This window comes from Lithobates pipiens, unplaced genomic scaffold, assembly GCF_037356315.1.
Source record: "Lithobates pipiens isolate NorthernLeopardFrog02 unplaced genomic scaffold, aLitPip1_a1.2 Scaffold_16, whole genome shotgun sequence".
In the NCBI taxonomy this organism is placed as follows: Eukaryota; Metazoa; Chordata; class Amphibia; order Anura; family Ranidae; genus Lithobates; species Lithobates pipiens.
The window spans coordinates 141,600,363-141,620,671 of NW_027507748.1; the positions used below are offsets into that span (position 1 = coordinate 141,600,363).

Consider the following 20,309-nt stretch of genomic DNA (forward strand, 5'->3'; position numbering starts at 1 on the left):
TATTGTGCATCTTGAAACAGCCACACCAGATGTTTTCAGAGAGTCCTGTACTTCACCTGAAGTTATTTGTGGGTTTTTCTTTGCATCCCTGAACAATTTTTGTGGCAGTTGTGGCTGAAATTTTAGTTGGTCTACCTGACAGTGGTTTGGTTTCAACAGAACTCCTAATTTTCCACTTCTTGATTAGAGTTTGACCACTGCTGATTTGCATTCTCAGTTCCTTAGATATCTTTTTATATCCCTTTGCTGTTTTATACAGTTCAACTACCTTTTCCCACAGATCCTTTGGCAGTTCTTATGCTTTCCCCATGACTCAGAATCCAGAAACGTCAGCGCAGCACTGGATGAAAGATGCAAAGGTCTGTCAGGAGTCCAGAAACTCATTGACTTTTTATACACACACTAATTACAAGCAAACAGATCACAGGTGAGTATGGTTACCTTTAATAGCCATTCAAAGCCCTGTGTGTCAACTTGTGTGCATGTTATCAAGCCAAAATCACCAGGGTATGTAAACTTTTGATCAGAGTCACTTGGGTAGTTTCTGTTGTGATTTAAAAAGAACAAACACAGTTAATTGATAATAAATGGCTACAGCCAAACACTAACCATGAGTGAAAAATGTTTGTGTGTTACCATTCACATTTTCAGAAAAATGCCAAGACATCAAATTCTGCTATCAGCACAGGGGACGTGCCGGACTTTCGGTATGTAAGCAGCTTTTTCTGGAGCTCCGGACAGCGCCAAGATTCTACATCAACCTTTGGACAGCTGTCTGGCCAGTGTGGAGCTGAAAATCAGGGTTTTTGTCTGCAAACGTCCCAGGCACCGTACCATGGTGAAATAGGGACCAAACACCCACTGAATGGCTCTCCCGCTTTGCACGCAAGGACACTCGGGACCCACCACAATCTCCTGCCGAGGATGGACAGCCCTGGACTAAAGGGGAGACAGAGTGGATGGATGCCACAGATCCTCTGGCTATTCCAATAGCCTCACCATCTGCAGATTCCACCCCAGGAACAGTGGGCGTTAAGGTAGGAGAGCTGCCCCTGTCACAGATCCTGGACACCATCAAATCCTGCCATGCATCTCTATCCACACAAAGAGATCCTCAGAGTGGACTTTGCAATCCTTAAAGCGGTAGTAAACCCACCCACATCAATACTATATTCATAATATTCTGAAAGGCAAATTAATTATGAAATATATAATGTTAGATTACTGCATATTTTCTTAATCATCCAAAGATTTCAGCATATTCACCGACGCCGTCTTCCGTGTCTGAATCGCTCTGTATTTGCGCCTACAGAACGTCTGTCTATAATCCCACGCATGCGCACTAGTAAAGATATTAAAACCTCTTTGTTTCCGGTTACTACGGAAACAAATAGAAACTAATAACAGGGTGCTTCAGAAAGGAGTGACCATACCTCCTGGAGCACGCTGTGCAGGAATTCTGATGAAGACTCGCGTGATGTCGGGGCTCACGTCTAAAACAGGAAATGATGCAGCCCCGACATGGACACTGAATCCTTCCGACAGGGTCTTGGCTTGCCGGAATGAGGAAGGATATGGCGCATGCGCAGTATACGCAATGACTCGAGGAAATATCGATAACACAGAAAGAAGGCAGGTACAGTAAAAATTACTCATGGCAAATTCATTCTTAATAAAAAACGTATGTTATGCAAAGACAAAATTTGGGTTTACTACCGCTTTAAAGATGATGTGCACAAAGTCAAGCATATAATATCCAACGCTGAGCGATGGTTTAGTGCAGTGGAAGATGACCTCAACCCCCTTATAACAGTGAAAAAGGTGGCGGCAGATTACAAGTCTCAGGAAGCCAAGCTGGGGGATATTGAGGACAGGCTCCACAGGAACAACTTGTGGTTCCTGGGTTTCCCCGAGGGCTCAGAGGGTGAACGCCCTGAAGAATTTCTACTCACCTAGTTAAAACAAACCTTTGGGAGAGGAAAGTTTCTCCCATCAATTTGCCATTAAGCATGTTCACCGGGTCCCACTCAGGGCACCTCCACCAGGGAGATTTCCTAGACCCCTACTATCAAGGTTCCTATACTACAGAGATAAAGAAGCCATCCTGCATCATGCCCAGAACATGCCTTATAAAAACAACCACATCACCATCTTTCCCGACTTTCACGCTGTGACACAAACAGCGGGCAGCATTCCAGAGTGTAAAATTGGGCCTCCGAGAACGCAGTCTGCCATACCCCACGAAGCTCAAAATGGTGTACAAGGCAAAACCCAATTCTTTACCTCACCCAGGGAGGACAATCGTCGGCTGGAGTCGCTGGGGAGTACCTGATGTCTAACAGATCACTCCATTTCTTCAAATGCATATGCCCACTGATTCTCTCGACTTTCTTAGGGCCTGGAACACATATTTGATGGCAAGGAAAAGTTACACAAGTCCGTAGGTGGCTTGTGCCACTCTTTTGCTAATGTGTTGTCAACATTTTAATGCTGCAGTCCGTTGACCGTTTTGCTGCTCACTGTACTAACACCCTTTTCCGGATGGACGAAAAAGAATCCCCCCTCTAGGGTGACATTGTTTTCATGTTTGGGGGGAAAAGCCTATAGTGTGTTTGGGACTATGGGCGAGGTTTAGGGGAAGGTTTCACTGTTCTGTGACACTTCAAAATGAGATCTTATCTTGTGGTTCGGTTTTCAATTTTTTTTTTCTTCTGTTCTTATTATGCAAAAATGATGTGCTTTATTCATTGCAGCATGTATGTGATAATAGTCACCCTTTGTCAAACTGTACAAAGGAGAAGCGGATTTGCGTTCCCTCTGCGGACCCTTCGTCAACACACCCTAACAGTCAGTGTATGTTGTTTTATAGTTATCATAGCAAGTTGCATACAAAATAACCTAATCTCATGGAATGTACGGGGCCTGAACTCCAAGATTAAACGAGCACTGGTATTCAATTATATAAAAAACGTTAACCCCGTGTTTTTTTTTTTTTTTTTTACAAGAAACCCACTTGATGGGATCCAAAACACTTTCTCAAACGCTCTCAAACAATCTTTTATAGGTCACGCCTTTCGCTCCCTGTACTCTAAGCTAGGGGGGTCTCCATACTGGTGTCCAAATCTTTAACATGTATGCCTAAGACCATTGTTACGGACCCGTATTGGAGGTTTATGGTGGTGATCATCCTTAATAGTGACAGTATACATTCCTCCGCTGTTTACACTCGCGGTGTGGGAGGCTGTGTTGATGGGGGTACTGCTGGTGGCAGAAGGCGCAATTATTCTGGCCGGTGATCTGAACACTGGGCTCTCTTAAGATAGACTGAATGCCAAATCCAGCTGCAGCTCTCCACTAGCTGCCTGTATGTCTCAATATGGCATGGAGGAGGCCTGGAGATGGAAAAACCTGGATACTCTGGCTTATTCTTGCTACTCCTGCTACAATACGCTCTCAAGGCTAGATATGTGCTTTCTAAGGATATTTTACCCAGGTTGGTGCCAGTACAATATCTTTTGCGGGCAATTTCGGATCATTCCCCCTCATTAACGGTGACTGTTGGTCATTTGTCAGGGTACAACCTATGGAGACTGTGGCTAAAAGAGGAATATTTTGAAAGATCTTCTGCCACAGATATCGGTAAGTTATGGAAGGATAACAGAGATGATGTCCCCCTGGGATGCATTTAAAGTTACCCTTAGGGGCTCCACTTCAGGGGTCAAGAAAATTAGAATGGAAACTTGAGGAATGTGAACGAAAGGCCACAGATGCCGAGGTGGGAAAAAAAAACTCAGAAAAAATTACTTAATCAACGAATTCTCGAATTCGGAGGGAAAAATAGAAAGTTACTAGCTTACTTAGCCCATTCGCAACATGCACCTATCTATTCCCCAAAACTATGATGAACACCAAACTTTACGTACCTCCCTGGAGGATATAGCGAGTGCATTCCTCCAATTTTATTTTACTCTGCACTCATCCTCCATGAGATACGATAAAGCAGAGGTGCAGAGTTTTTTGGAGCAGATTCCGCTTACTGCTCCGGAGGCAGTGGCGGAGCTAGATCTCCCAGTCTCTGTCTCGGAGATGGGATGGCGTGCATCACCTCCCCTAACAAAACACTGGGGTTGGATGGATATCCAGTGGAGTGGTACTGTATATCTACCAGGAATTCTTAGCGCAAAATTTACTGGAAGTGTGCAATGATGCCTTTGAGAAAGGTATGCTTCCAAACGCACTCAGAGGGTTTAATAGTCCTAATTCCCAAAACACACAAAGATCATAAGATCCAAGTTACTTCGCAGCTTCTGATCTTGCAACCACCAGTTTAGGCTTAACCACTTGACGTCCGTGCTATAGCTGAATGACGGCCACAGCATGGACCTGAATTTCTGAGAGGCTGTCATATGACGGCCTATCCTGTGCAGGCTTCCTGCGCACGCCCTGCAAGGCACACGCGGAGCGCACTGTGATCAAAGTCACTGAGACTCGGGTGATCACTGATCCGAGTAAGGGGCCGGTCCTGGCCCCTTACCATGTGATCAGCTGTCAGCCAATGACAGCTGATCACATGATGTAAACAAAAGCTCAGTAATAGTCTTTCTTCACCCGCTGACTGCTCATTTCACTCTTCACTGAGGACACACGCAGCTGTGGAGATTGCCTGCTGTGTCTCATTACTTTTATACTTCACCATACTCGGGTATTTACTATATTCACCTTTTTGATACTTGCTATATTTAGGCACACTTGCACCGTTTACTTTTTGAGCACTTATTTTTATTTATTTTTTGGATATCACAGATTCTTCCACACAAGTCCACCTCTTTTTCCTCTCTCATTCCTTCTCATCTTGTCACCTGCTAGTATCAACTTGCTATCCTATGTTTTCCACCATCTCCATGTCCATGTCCCTACCATACTTGACCCAGGTCTTTTACTTAGATATACATATCTTTATGCCAATACTCATTGATTCTACTTTACTACTCTAGATGCCTGATAAACATATTTATAGCTTATACTCTTTATGGACCAATGAGTTTTCTAGGGATACATCACTACACACACACACAGACATTCACACAATCTCAGTTCACCTCTTTCCCCTCTTTTCTTGCCTATTTTGTCACCTGTTAGTATCCCTTTGCCCAGGCTTTTCATTCATGCATACATATCTTTATGTTAATACTAATTGAGTCTACTTTAGATGCCTGACAAAACATACTTATGTTCACAGTCTATACTTTTTCTAGACTAACTAGGTCTCTAGGGATACATTACTACACCTATGCCATGCCTGTTCACAGTTTGGCCCCTGGTAGGGTCCCATATGACTCCCTGGGGAGGCACCTGTTGCCGCCGCCTTGAGGCCGCATACCTGGAGCCATGGTCAAGCGCAGTGGCGAGTATGGGGACCTACAACCCCTCCAACCCTGTGCCTTTATAATACTGTGCTATATTGCCAAACATATTTTTTTCATCCTAGGTACATTGTTACACACATCCACCCCTGAAGAGCGAGCTGAATCTCTCGAAACTAGTCGGGTAGTATGATGCCCGTGTACTATGACTACTACTACATTTATGTACCAATATTCCTTGTTTATGGATCTTTTTTAATTGGCAACTGTTGGTGTTATTTATGCATGTAAACAATTGTACTTGAATAAACTATATACTATATTTACTACTGTTATGTTTACTGGCGGAAACGGTACCCACTTCATTTAAAGTCCCAGGGTGAATCCTTCATTTTTACACGCTGACAGCGTGAGGAGAAAAAAAAAGCTGATCACTGGCTCATCTGAAAGGGACATCGGTCCCGAAGAGAAGAGGCAATTGTGACTCATCTGTGCACACCAGTACCCCCTGCCAGTGCCCACCAGTGCCACCTATCAATGCCCACCAGTGGTGCCAATCAGTGCCACCTAGCAGTGCTGCCTATCAGTGTAACCCTAATTACTGCAAACAATATATTAAAGTACTCAGTGATATGATAAAATGGTGAATACTGCAAAAAAAAAAAAAAAAATAATAATGAAGTGTCAATGTGCTCAGACAGTGACAATGTGTAAATAGAAGCAGTATATGCAATGCTTATCCCAGATAAGAAATCAGTGTATATAAACAAATATACATGCATAAACTGTATATGGGATAGCCCACGATGAAATGAAGTCCCACACAGTGAATAGTCCAATCAAGTGATCAGTAACTCAATCGCCCAAAATTGTAGTCAGAATGAGTCTTGAATCAATCTCGGTAGCTTCACAGGTGGAAATCAGATAGAGAGATAAAACACTCTTACCAGATAAGTTGGATACAAGTACCATATGGTAATGTATCACATAGGTGTGAAGTGCTAGAACCACTAGCACACAGGGAGGACAGAGCCAGACGATCCAGGCTACAAGGCGGCCATCATGGAGAGTAGCATCTATCCACACCAAATGTCTTGTGATGAAAATGTCTCAGCAAAGGTTCCAGAATGTTTCAGAACAATCCCATGGTGTAAAAAACAAAAAGGCAAAGAACTCCAATAGTGCAGGTCAAAAATTATCTAAAACACCATTTTATCATATCATCACTGTTTGAGTACTTTGATATATTGTTTGCAGTAATTAGCGCTACACTTTCTTTCTGCTCTTGAATTTTTAAACTTTGAGTGTGTGCTGCTTTTTTCTGATATATTTATTTCTTTGGGTTTAGCGCAGTTTTTTCTATTTTAGTAAAAGTGTAACCGATCAGTGCCATTTCCAGCCAGTGCCCATCACTGCCACCTCACCAGCGTACATCAATGGAGGAGAAAAAATTATCCGTTTTAAAATTTTATAATAAAAAAAATAAAAATTTTAAAAAAAAGTAAACCGCAGAGGTGATCAAATACCACCAAAATAAAGCTCTATTTGTGGGAAAAAAAAAATGATAAAAAATGTATTTGGGTACAGTGTTGTATGACCGCGTTATTGTCATTCAAAGTGCATCGATGCGGAAAGCTGAAAATTAGTCTGGACAGGAGGGGGGTTTAAGTGCCCAGTAAGCAAGTGGTTAAGCAAGCCTGAGGAGATGAGCACGTTGGATAATCCAGGGCTTTTCTTCCTCTGTTCCAAGCCAACAAGATGTCTTGTTGTAAGGGCCTGGAACGGAACTGGGCATAGGGCACTGCCTCGGAGGACACCATCCTCCCTAGAAGATACAGAGCCAAATGGAGGGTTGTCTGGTGCCCCTTATCTGACGCACCAGATCCTCCAGGGCACAGATCCTTACGGGTGGCAAGAATACTCTTGCTTGGGCCGCGTTTAGGATTAGACCGAAATACTTTAGCCTTTGAGCTGGTCTCAAGGCTGACTTTTCGGTATTTATGATCCAGCCTAAGCTTTTCAAATACCGTACCATGTATATTATGCTCTGAGAAAGTGATTTTCCTGTGCTCGTGCAGGCGGTGTTAATGTAAAATAGCAGTTATTTTGAATGGTAAGTAATATAGGATGATTATGCATGTCCCGCTGCCTAAACTGACCAGGGGTGGCCCGAAAAAGGCTGGGTGGATGATGGGGATGGGGGTGGGGGTGGGGGTGAGGGTGAGGGTGAGGGAACGCGCGTGATCTAACGCATGCATCAAAGCAATTTAGTTTAGTCAAACAAAATATATACGAGTACAAAGAAATTACTAAGAGTTCATACAAACTAGGTTACAAGATATTAATTTAAAAATTAGTTATGCCCATACAAGGGAAAATGATCAAGGCAGGCTAACGCGTTTCGATGTGTTCCCTCTTCATCAGAGCCTTGTAAAGTAAAAGAAAGTCTGTAGGCTGTGGTAGATATACATGGAGAGGGGTGGCTGATTAGTAGAGGTCACCCAAGTTAAGTTCTTGTTTAAGGAAGAGACTGTTGTATCTACAGCTGGCATGCTCCATTTTTTAACAAAATTTTCATCCATTTTTCCATAAAAGGGAAAACCTCTTAGGAGGAACAAAAGTCCTGTCAGTATGTTCCCAATCAGCGTACACCGCCTGTTCCAACAGGGGGTGTAGAGGGAAAGTCTGTGCGACCTGAAAAAGGCCTCAGAGATCCCAAAGAGGACCAGGGGGGCTCAGTCACCTCTGCAAGAGGCAGAATGAACCATTTCGGTCAGAGCCAGGATCAAAAGCCTCTGCAGCTGAGTGGCAGACATCGACTGTATATATCTTCTTGTCCAGATTGCACGGAAGCAGACTCATCTGCCGAGCCCTCCACCGAATTCTGACCTTAAGCTCTTCCCTATCCTCAACCCATTCCTGCTCCAGACTAGGAGACTCTGGGGAGGGGGATCAGTCATGCTTCCTGCCACCCTGCAGGATGGAGGTAATCATGCTTGCAATCCTGTGCTCTAAGCCAGCTAGGGCTGAGGACTAGGGATGAGCTCAGGCATGTTCACATTGGTCCATGTACAGAGCCTGCCAGGAAGTCGGCGCAGTGCTGTACTAATCACAGGCAGCGAGACATTGCCCGATCTCTGCAGCGGTACATCGGGGCAATGTCTCACTGCCTGTGATTAGCGCAGCGCCGACCTCCTGGAGGGCTCTGCGTGTGGACCATGCGAACACACCTGAGCTCATCCTTACTGAGGACAGTACATCCTTAGATAAAGGGTGAAGCAGCAACGTTGACTATAAGCATAATACCAGATACGCGCAGTGGCTCAGATTGCCCGGAAGCCTCTGGTCCTTCAGGGGATACAACACTAGGGATACAACTAGGTTCATCAGGAACTACTGTCAACATAGGTGTGCCCTTCCTTGTGGTGTTAGTCCCACTCCTCTTTTTGGAAGACATGTAATAGCCACAGAGTACTTGGGTGTAGTATTAAAACACCTCAGAAGGGAGACCCTAATAGGGCTCACCAAACCCCTATGCAACAATCCTGCCAAGCACCTTTAGCCTGCCAACACCTGGTGACTCATGTAACCCGGGTAAGGAAAAATGAACCACTCAAAGTGTCTGTTCAAAGCCTGCTCTGTGTCCCACAGCTGCCTTCTGGAAGCACCACATACTTGGCCTACACAGCTTAAATAAGCTGGGTGGGCGCCTGAGCGCATTGTGCGTGCGCACGGCGAATGGGCGTGACTGTATTTGCGTACGTCGCAAATCTCCATGCAGCCAGATAAAGGCTACAGAACATGTGCTGAGCCCAGCAGCACTGTGAATGTACGTGCACCATGGCGAAATGGCGCATCTCCGTGTGCCATCATACAGGTAAAAAACAGCCAGACACAAGCAAAAAAAGGTATACTTTGCAAACACCCATAGTTAGCCCAGAACTCCCCCATATGGTCACTGCACACCTGTGTCCAGCTTTTAGCTAGACTGCGCTGTAGTGTCCAGGATTTCCACTCCACAGGGTCCAGCGCCCAGAGGCCAAATTACAGGCAAAACCTTGCAGAATCTTGAGTCTTCTTCACGAGGTTCGGGTACCATTTATCTAAACATAAAAGCCTATGTCAAATGGATCCGATTGGTCAATCCCTTGATTCATTTTGGAACCATTTGTGGGACTAGAGACCTGGAGCTCAGAGAGCTCAAACAAACTGTGCCATCCACGTTGCAGACACTAGTAAAAAGCTAAAGTACTTCCTGTAATGAAGGGGTTATATAGGGGATCACTTCCTGTCTGAAGACCTTTGGTCTACCAGTGTCCATTCACTTAATGATGAAGTATAACCCAGCAGGTAATGAATATTAGCCTGACTCTGTGTCCCATGATGTATGAAAAAGAAAGTCTGTTTAGGGGTATTCATTTGTTTTCTAAAGAGTGGATGTGGCACTATTATAGAATATACTCACCAAATCCTTTTTTTTTTTAATGGCAGCCCTCGAGCAGATGGGTTTTGGACCTAAATTTAATGCTTGGGTGAGATTGCTGTATGCCAGTCCTCTGGCTCTCCTATGAGTGAATATCATAACTGACACTTTCAAAATATGCAGGGGCACACGACAGGGGTGCCCTTTATTGCCCGTTTGCCATTGCAATAGAGCCACTGGCAGCCATGATTAGGGCAGATAGGACAGCTAAGGGTTGTAGGCTGAACGACTTGGAAGAAAAACGTCCTGGGGCAAATCCATAGTCTTCTCGGTGGACCCCCTTTTTATACCCACGATACCCCTCCTTTGCAGGTGGTGAATAAGTTTAGTTACCTGGGAGTGGAGAGCCAATTACCTCTTAAAATTTATATACACAATCTCACACCACCCCCCCCCCCCCCCCCCCCCCACTGTTGCAAGACAGTGAACCTCCAACATTCCAATACTGACTGATGAAACATGGACGGAGGTGGTGGGAGATGCTTTTCCCTCGGTTATATCTGCTATGGACAAGGTAATACAACTTCACTTCATAAATAGAATATATTATACCTCAGCTCGTCTGTATCAGATGAGTAGAGCAGACTCCCCTGAATGCAATCACTGTCATGAAGAGGAGAGAAACTACTTTCACATGATATGGAAGTGCGCTTGTGTAGCACAATTTTGGAAGGCAATCCTGGTATTCCTAGAGGATAGCTTGGCCATCCCAAACATTTACTCCCTAGTGAGGTGCCTCCTCAGAGACTTTGACGAGGAACAAATGTCTAGTAATAAGAAAACCCTTTTGCTCATCTTGTTTTATGCCAAGAACTCTCTAGCGCTCAAATGGAAAAATCCCGTTGTCCCTTTCGTCCAATTCTGGGTGAACCTGATTAATAGAGCATTACCACTGTTCAAGCTCATATATAAACTTTCCAGAGGATGCCAAAAAAAATTTTGAGAAGCTATGGTCCGGCTGGATCACCTTGGTTTGTGGTGACATTGAGACGTAAATACCCATAGTGGCCATGTTACGGTCCATGAAGCATAAATCTGCTGGTATTGAAAGTTTTATGAAGCATTTTTGTGTAAGCACGGAGAACTTTGATATGAACATGGGAACAGTAGATACTCAGTACCAAAGTTTTGCCGGTTATGCCTACATTAGGATAATTGCACTTCTATAACTAATGTATCTGTATTAGGTTTTTACTTTTATTTTTTTGTAGAAGTAGACAATATTTGAATTGCTGTATGTTGAAAAGTAATACATGTGACTGTACAAATGCTTATGTTTGAGTATGTGACCATATACTTTCTGATGAATAGTTAACACGGTTTATTGTATTTTGTGAAAGACCAAAAAGTTTACCCCAAAAAAATAAAAAATAAAATAAAATAAAGGTTTATGAGCACAACTGTATATAGTCTTGTGATGTTGCCTCTTGAACACAAAACCTTGTACCTCAAGGAAATTGCAGAATGTGCAGCAAAAAAACCGACTAACCTTAATCAAGTACTGGTAATTTTGGGCATTTTTATCCAGCCCCAGCCTCCGTAGCAAATCCTCTTCTCCACCCTCAAGAAGCTGGTAAAAAATATGGAAGTTTCTCTCTCCATGGTTCTGATGTACCACACGGGACTTTTCCAAGAGATAGTTTAAAATATGTCCACCGACAGGAGCTCCCTTATAAAAAAAATAAAAATAAATAAATTTGAAAGTCATTCTATCTGTGGTCACATAATCCATTTCAGTTCAAAACCTGTAGGAATGAGGGTTTTTAGCAAATGAGTTAAATGTAATTAGTTGAATAAATCAAATAATAAAAAAAATAAAAAAAACTATACAGAATCACACAAGCCTGATAAAGAGGCCCTGTGCTGCATATGCACAATAGTATCTTCTTGATATTTAAAAGGATAGGTTCAACAGTAACATGCTCAATTACCTGCCTACCACTGCCAGAGCCCACTGTCCCCTCCCCTGCTGTCACAATTATAATTGGAGTAGTGATTTGTGAATGAATAAACGACAAATCCTATCTGCCACTGTGGAAAATGGCTTGTAGTCTTCTATGGACTACAAGCGGTCTGATCAGGCTCTCATAAGTGCATTGATACTTCCTACAGCTTTGAAGAATAAATCCCTTTCTCTGTAATTCACCGCCTGACAGCTCCTCTCTTAGCCATCGGCTTATTATGCCCACCACTAGAATAATAGGCATTAGTTGTTCTGTAACACTCAGAACTCTTTAGTTCCACCCAGGAGGCAGTCCCTTGGGCAACAACCCTCCAGCCTGACATGCAGTCATCAGTACATCAACAAGCAATATAATGTAAAGAGAAAAAGGAGGGGCGGGTGCTGCGTCGGTCGGTGAATTACAGAGAAAAGGATTTTACGGCGAGCACAAAAAATCCTATTTGCGCTTATATTCACCGACCGACACAGCTCCTCTCTTAGCCATTGGGACGTCCCCAAGCAGTGCCAAACGAGGGGTGGGAAAACCGCATAGAAACTTTATCCACTGTGGCAAGTGGGAACTAGTGAAACTTTATCCACAAAAAAACAGTGCACAGAGAAATCCACCACAAAACCAGGGTACCCTCAACAGGAGTGACTACCCACAACCGCACCAAAAACCACGGAATGTAATGCAAAAGCGCATTAACTTAACGGTACTGCGTTTTTATCGAAAAACCAGGAAAAAAGAAAATACATTGCATATTCAATTGCAACTATACGGCCGCCTGCAAAACTTGGCCAAAACATGCATCAGCCGATGCACTGACGTCTACCTTGTAGAACTTGGTAAACGTGTGGACAGACGACCAGGTCGCCGCTCTACACACCTGAGAGACAGACGCTAGGTGTCAGAAGGCCCAAGACATTCCGATTGCCCTTGTGGAGTGGGCCGAGACCGGAAAGGGGGGCACCTGCCCCTTTAAAGCAGCGTAGGCTTGCAACTACAATCTGTCTGATCCACCTGGAAATGGTGGCCGACGAGACTGCCATGCCTTTCTTTGGACCAGCCACCAAAACAAAAAGTGAGTCTGACTTCTGAAAGGGAGCAGTAGCAGACAAATACAACTGAAGAGCCCGAACCACATCCAGAGCGTGAAGGGCCACTTCCCTAGGGTGTTTCGGCTTAGGACACAGAGATGGTAACACAATGTCCTCATTGATATGAAAAGCCGAGACCACTTTCAGCAGAAAAGACTGTTGCGGACGCAACACCACCTTATCCTTGTGGATAACCAGATAAGGTGACTTGCAGGACAAAGCTGCCAGTTCCGAAACCCTCCTGGCCAATGTGATGGCCACTAGAAAGACCACTTTCTGGGAAAGAGTCAACAGGGGAATATCCCTGATATTTTGAGCGTTTCTTGAAGCGGCGATAACACCAGGTTCAAATCCCACAGTGGTAACACCGGAGGGACTACATGGCGCACCCCCTGAACAATGGTACTCACTAATGAGTGAGATGCCAGGAGTCGCTGAAAAAAAGACAGCCAAGGCTATTTGCCCCTTAATGGTGCTTAACGCCAATTTCTGGTCTACTCCTTGCTGAAGAAACAGCAGGATCCTAGATATAGAAAAGGCGCGCGGATGCCATCCTTTCTCCTCACACATGGAGATGCAAGCCTTCCGGGTACAAGGATACATCTTCAGAGAAGAAGATTTCCGCGCCTTCAACATAGTTGGGATCACCGAGTGACAGACCCCGGTTCCTCAACACCTGGCTCTCAAAAGCCATGCCGTTAAAGCTAGCGATGGTAAAGCAGGATGGAGAATCGGACCTTGAGACAGAAGGTCTTCTCGTAACGGCAGTCGCCATGGGGCGTCTGCCATCAAGTGCACTAGGTCTGTGTACCAAGGTGGCTAAGGCCAATCTGGGGCAATCAGTATTACTGGGATCCCCTCAACTTCCACTCTGCGAAGGCAACGTGGTAACAGTTTCAGTGGAGTAAAGGCGTAGATCAGCTGTTACTGATCCCACGGAGCTACCAGCGATTCCGACGTGTCTGCCCACGGATATTTTGTTCTGTACAAGAATCTCGGCACCTTCCGATTGAGACGGGAGGCCAGAAGATCTACGTCTTTTGTGCCCCACCTCAGACACAGTAGCCTGAATACCTCCGGATTCAACGCCCATTCTCCTGGGTCCAGCATCTGGCGACTCAGATAGTCTGCCTGCCAGTTCTCCACTCGCCAAAGTATGACCTCCCGTGCAGCGGCTGAGCTTCTTGTTCCCCCTTAGTGATTGACGTATGCCACAGCCGTGACGTTGTCTGACTGGATCCTGATCGGACGTCCCTGAAGTCTCATCAACCATGTGGAGAGGCACAGCCTGATCAATCTTAGCTCGAGCAGATTGAGCGGCAACTTGGATTCTTTTGCCGACCAGAGGCCCTGAGCCGACTGAACCCCCATCACTCCACCCCAGCCAGGATAGGCTGGCCTCCACTTATGAATAAGCACTAGTCTTAGTGCAAAACGTGTCAGTAGTTAGCATCTTTTGCTGTGATGTCATAGCCGTGTTCCCGATTATTCAAAAAAAATGGAATTACGTACCGGTAATGTCCTTTTCCAGGAGTCTTTCAGGACAGCCACCTTTGAGAGACACTGGCTCCTCCCCTCTTAGGAAACACCGCCTTCATTTTCATGATTTAAGCCTCCTCCTCCCTTCGTTCCTCAGTTCTTCCAGAGTACCTCCGGCCAACTGGGGAGACACAAGAACACGTCAAACAGATAAACTTTTAGTCTTACCTGACGGTCTCATGTGATGAGTTCCCGATCTGCAAAAAACTTGGGTGGGAACCGGTGCTGTCCTGAAAGACTCCTGGAAAAGGACATTACCGGTACGTAATTCCATTTTTCCCCAATCGTCTTTCAGGACAGCCACCTTTGAGAGGATAAGCGAGTACCTTGTCTTAGGGTGGGACCTACTGCTTGCAGCACCTTGTGACCAAAGGGCTTGGTCTTTGGCTGAGAGAAGATCCAATCTATAGCGCTTCACGAACGTAGAAAACTTGAACCACGTTGCGGCTCTACAGATCTGTTCAGGAGACGCACCAGCCCACTTTGTCTGCGGAGTTGCCGCTGTCCTGGCTGAGTGTGCTTTAATTCTAACTGGAGGCTTTAATACCCCAACCACACAAGTCTGCCCAATGGCTGACCTTAACCATCTGGTTAGCGTACGTCTAAAGGCTTTGGAACCCTTCCTAGCCCTTGGAAGTAACACTAAAAGTAAATCAGACTTCCTGAACTGACTTTGTGCCACCAAAATAATGAAGGACACATCTTCTAACGTCCAATAAGATGTGTTCCTGTTCTCTCACTGGTTTTGAACGAAAAATAGGCAGCATAATCTCTCGGACTCTCTGAGGATTAGAGACTACCATTAGGTAAAAAGGCCAGAATGGTCTTAAAAACTGAATGGTCTGGAAAGGGAGTGCCCTAACAGAAAGGGTTTCGAGTTTACTCACTTTCCTTGCCGTAGTGATCGCCACAAAAAAACAGTTTTGAGAGTAATCAACCATAACAAGCCAGATTCTAATTGCTGAAAAGGTTCTTTGTGAGAACCTGTAAAACTAATGAGCGACCCCGACTGGGGAGGGGACGACCAAAGGCTTGGTCTTTGCCTACTTAAGGCTCCAAGAACCTTACTATACCAAGGTCTGATATTAAATGCCCTTCCAGGAATACGCTAAAAGCGAAAACCTGACTCTTTAATGTTTATGGGGCTAAACCTTTATCTGCCCCTGACTGCAGGAACTCTAGAACGGCTACAAGGCTGTGCACATTGAAGGAGTTCTCTGAGCACCAGCTGTTGAACCGCCTCCATACCTTCAAGAAAATGGTCTGAGTTTCTATTAACCTGCAATTCAGAAGAGTGGCTATTAAACAGTCTGAGACCCCTTTGCCCTTTGGCAATTCCTTCTCAGTAGCCAAGCTGCAAGGATCCACCTGGGGACCGCAGATTGGACCCTGGGAAAGGAGACACTCTTAGACCGGGAAAACCCGGGGGGATTCCACTGACAGGCCCTTCAGAATGGAGAACCACAGCCTCCTGGGCCCAAGAGGTGTGATTAGAAAACAGGTAGTAATCTCCACCTGAAAACTTCCCTGACCCTGCAGGAATCAGAACGGGAGGGGAGAAAGCATAGCACTTAGAGAAACCCTAACTATGTGCTTTAGTATGTCTGCTCCCGACCTCCCCTCTCCCCTGTTCATGGAACAGGAGATGGCTTCCTTTGCGTTTTCCCTTGAGAAAAAAAAGAGGTCTATCCAAGGAATCCCCCAACTCTGGGTGATCCGTTCGAAAAACCTCCTGCTTGAGAACCTGGTTGCTCTGAGGAAATCGAATATCAGAATTTGCTCTCCTTTCAAACAGATCACTGGAAAGACAGGATTTTAATATTCGGCCCATCTGAGGATGGCCTTCGCTAGGACCCATAATGATCCGCTCCAGGAGTCCCCGTCCTGTCGACGTAAGCCACTGCCAAGGGATTGTTTCCATGACTCTTACATGAAGTCTCCAGAGAACTCTCTGAAAGGTCCTGAGAACCAGATCTACTGTTCTCAACTCCCTCCAATTTGAGGATCTCTTAGATTCCTTCCTCTCTCAGGTACCCTGTACCAAACAGGAGTCTAGGTGTGTACCCCAACCTAAGCCATTCGTATCGGTTGTAACTACCCTGGATACTGGCAAACTCCATTCTAGGTCTTGTAACAAACGTGCTCCCTTTCCCAAAGGGACCTCTTTACCTGAGTTGGAACCGAAACCAAAAAGTCCCAAGACCCCTGACTGTGATCCCAAACCTTCAAGATAAATAGTTTGCAGAGGACGGTAACATGACCCCGTCCACTGAACTGCTAGGAGCGTGGCTGTCAGTAAACTTAACCTGCCTGAGTTTTTGACGGTTGCCCTGGAGAAAACAACAGTGTTTTGTCTATCTTCTGGATCCTCTCCAAGGAGGGAAGACCTTTTGTTCTGTTGAGCCCAGCACCTACCCCAGGAAGGTGACCCCCTGGTAAGGAATTTAGGTTGGGTTTCTCTAGGTTCAGAGGCCAACCCAGGCTCACCAACAGGTCTTTTGTTACCTGTGGATCCCAAATCGACTGCGCCAGAGAAGGTACAAACAGGAGAAGATCGTCAAGACACACGATCACCGAGACTCCCCTGAGACGCAGGAATGCCAGAACTTCTACCATCACTTTGGTGAAGATACGAGGAGGAAAGGGATAGCCCAAAAGGGAAGCCAGGAGTCCCCGTCCTGTTTTGAACTGAAGGTGTAGCACCCCTGCAGAAGTTATCACTGCCAGCCTAAGGAAACGCTGGTGGTTCTCTGCGATGGGAATATGCAGGTATGCATCCTTACTATCCATGCCCTGAAACAGTTTTGGTGGAGGAGGTGCCCTCACCCAGTGACCAAAACCAACGAAAGCCGTCTGTAGGTGACTAAGACACACAGACGCTTCAGGTTCAGGATGAGCCTGAACTTTTTCCAAAGGCTTGTGAACCACAAAAATGTGAGAATAGGAGCCCTTCCTATCTATCCTGCTGGGACCCGTATTACCACTTCCTGTTCCTCTAACTCCTGAAGAGGAAAGAAGGGCACATTTTGGCAGCTCAGTGACAAGGAGTCTCAAACAGGGGGGAGTTCTAAAAACTCCCAACGGTAACCTCTTCTGATGATCCTCATTACAAACTAATTGGAGGTGATCATCTCCCACTGGGGGAGGAAGGCCCCTTTTTATATATTTCCTCTTAAGGGAAACGGCCTTTATCTTATCAGCCGTGCGATCTCGCACTGCTTCAAGACCTGGCCAAAAACAGCAGGTCTCCAGTAAAAAAGGATTACACAGAGCTTTTGCATTGGACGCCTTGACCCCCTGCCAGGTCTTCAGCCTTAAGGCCCTCCAGGCTGAGTTGGTCAGAGCCGAAGATCTTGCATACATTCGCCTGGATTGAATCGAAGCAGCGTATGCCAACTCCTTAAGCAGCGTGGGAAAGGAGGATAGAAAGTCTCCTCTGCCGTCATTGCTTCATGCATTAATCTGGCTAAGCCGACACTTCATATTATGAGCCACCCCTGTGGCCGCTATGGCAGGCTTAGATATTTTCTTAAGAGAAAAAAACCCATGCATCCTTCAGAAGTGAGTCCATCATTTCAAACCATAGGGTCTGAAAGTATTCCCATGTCCCCGAGGACAGGTCAGTATGCCTGGACATCTGAAGAAAGGTAGCCTCTAACCTGGGAGATCTTATTCCAGACAAGAGCTTCCTCTTCCGCCCAAGAAAAAACCTTTGTTTTAATGCACCAGAAAAGAAAGGTTTTCCTTCGGGACCCCGCCATTTCTGATGGCATCGATCAAGACGCCATGAACCGGGAACACCTGCTTCCCCCAGGCCCTAGTACATCTGATCGTGGGGTGACAATGCCTTCTTTTTCTCTTGTATGCCTAAAGTGGTATGAATAGCTCCCAAGAGCTTATCCACTTCATCCAGGGGGAAGTTTACATCGTGAGGTTCTTTTTGGGTTCCCCACCCAAGCCCTCACCATCAGATTCCCTTGAGAGTCTGAGACGGCACTGTCAACTTCTTCCTCAACTTCCTCTCTGGGTCCCTCTAGACTCTCCCTTAACCTGCAGGAGGAACATCCATCGGGTTAGGTGGAACACTCTGCTGTGCTGGTGAAAGAGTGCTCTGGAGCTGAGGCCACTGGAACTTTCACAGAAGCCGCCAGATATGCACCGTGTTCTGCCTGTTTCCTGATGGCGCTCAAACAGGGACCTGACCCTGAACCCTTAGGTCAAAGGTCTGACTGAGCTATCCGGTGCTTCAATACACTCTTTACCAAGTGCCCTGAACCAGGGATCCCCCCAAAGAGGCTCTATATGAAGGACGCTCCCTCCTAGAACCAAGGGGAGATTTGCTCATGTCCCCTACGGCACCTGGTATTCCCAGGCGGTCTCCCATCCAGGTACTAACCAGGCCCGACCCTGCTTAGCATCCGAGATCAGATGATATCGAGCGCATTCAGGGTGATGTGGCCGTAGGCTTCTGAGACAGAGATAAAAGAGCAGCATAAAATTCTAAAAAAAAGAAACACCAGCACTACTTAAGAGGACCACCGGGAGTGCCCTCCCCTAGGATCAATCTCCATCTGGATCCCAGACGCACTGCCCTTCCCCCGACCACCTAGGGGGAAAAAACACCAGTGGAGCTACTGGTTCTAAGGTAAGGGAACCCCTCGCCAGGGCTTTTACCTTTGAGTGGCTGGTGCCGTTACTCCTGGAGCTCCTGAAGCCACTGCTTCGGACATTCTCCTGTTGAGGAAGAGTGGTACGAACGTGCCTCCAAAGCTACCTGTGCAACTTAGAAGAGAGGCTGCACCAGCCGAACGCTAGGTCCTCCTTCCGTCCGCGTCCGGAACCGGAAGACGCAGGTTCAACGAAGACGTCCGCCCCCACCAGAACTGACGTCGCCCGTCATCTGGTCCGGCCTCCAGCTCCAAGCCGACTGCAAACACAGGGGGACCTAGGACGTCCTGTTGCAGCGCCCCACTGGGCGAAAACGAATGGATGGACCTCCCTAAAACTTCCTGCTTTCCCCAAGCGAAGATTAGAGTGCGTGTAAAAAAGGTCAGTACAGAGTTCAGCTCCCCAGCCGACCAGACTGCCTATCCCGTTGAAGCACCCTCCTGCGGGCGAACGAAGGGATGAGCCTCTAAAAACTTCCTGCTTTCCCCAAGCGAAGTTTAGAGTGTATGGACAGTCCAAAAATTCAGCTCCCCAGCTGACCGGACTGCCTATCCCGTTGAAGCACCCTCCTGGGCGAATGAAGGGATGAGCCTCTAAAAAACTTCCTGCTTTCCCCAAGCAAAGTTTAGAGTGTATGGTCAGTATGAAAATTCAGCTTACCAGCTGGCCCGGACTGCCGAAAGTAGACCGATAGACGATCGGACTGCCGAGTGGGGCCAGAGCTCCGCTCGGATAGCTTCAGTCTCTCCAACTGATTCAGCTAAGGTTCCTTAGCGGTGTCTCCCCACCGGAGGAAACACCATAACTGAGGAACGAAGGGAGGAGGAGGCTTAAATCATGAAAATGAAGGCGGTGTTTCCTAAGAGGGGAGGAGCCAGTGTCTCTCAAAGGTGGCTGTCCTGAAAGACGATTGGGGAAAATTAAGACACCGTTTTAGCTTTGGAGTGCGGCCGTCCAGAGGTTTATTCTTATCCACATTGGCTGGCATCCACTTCAGAGGTAGGAACGACTTCCCGGACTGAATCACCGGGGACCTCAGCCACCAGATCAGTGAATCTGACTGACTGGCTCATCTGGATCTGTCGTGGCTACCACTTGCGGTTCATCAGCAGTTTTACCACGGATCTGAGAGTCTGCAGTTTGTCTGAAGGGAGAAAAACTGTCTAAGGATGCCAGGAAGTCCCCCTTGAGGGAGTGCAGCGACTACTGAGCG

General features: G+C 46.2%; 1 protein-coding gene and 1 pseudogene across 6 annotated transcripts in view; both read right to left on the reverse strand.

The window, feature by feature from the left end:
• The window catches only part of MYO1C (myosin IC), a 352,367-nt gene that overhangs the window by 147,845 nt on the left and 184,213 nt on the right, over positions 1–20,309 (reverse strand). For all 6 annotated transcript variants that reach the window (XM_077480547.1, XM_077480549.1, XM_077480545.1 and 3 more), the window contains exon 6: positions 11,336–11,515. In XM_077480547.1, the coding sequence (XP_077336673.1) occupies positions 11,336–11,515 (180 nt within the window). The remainder of the gene's footprint in view (positions 1–11,335; positions 11,516–20,309) is intronic.
• On the reverse strand, positions 18,776–18,894 carry LOC143985648 (5S ribosomal RNA; annotated as a pseudogene).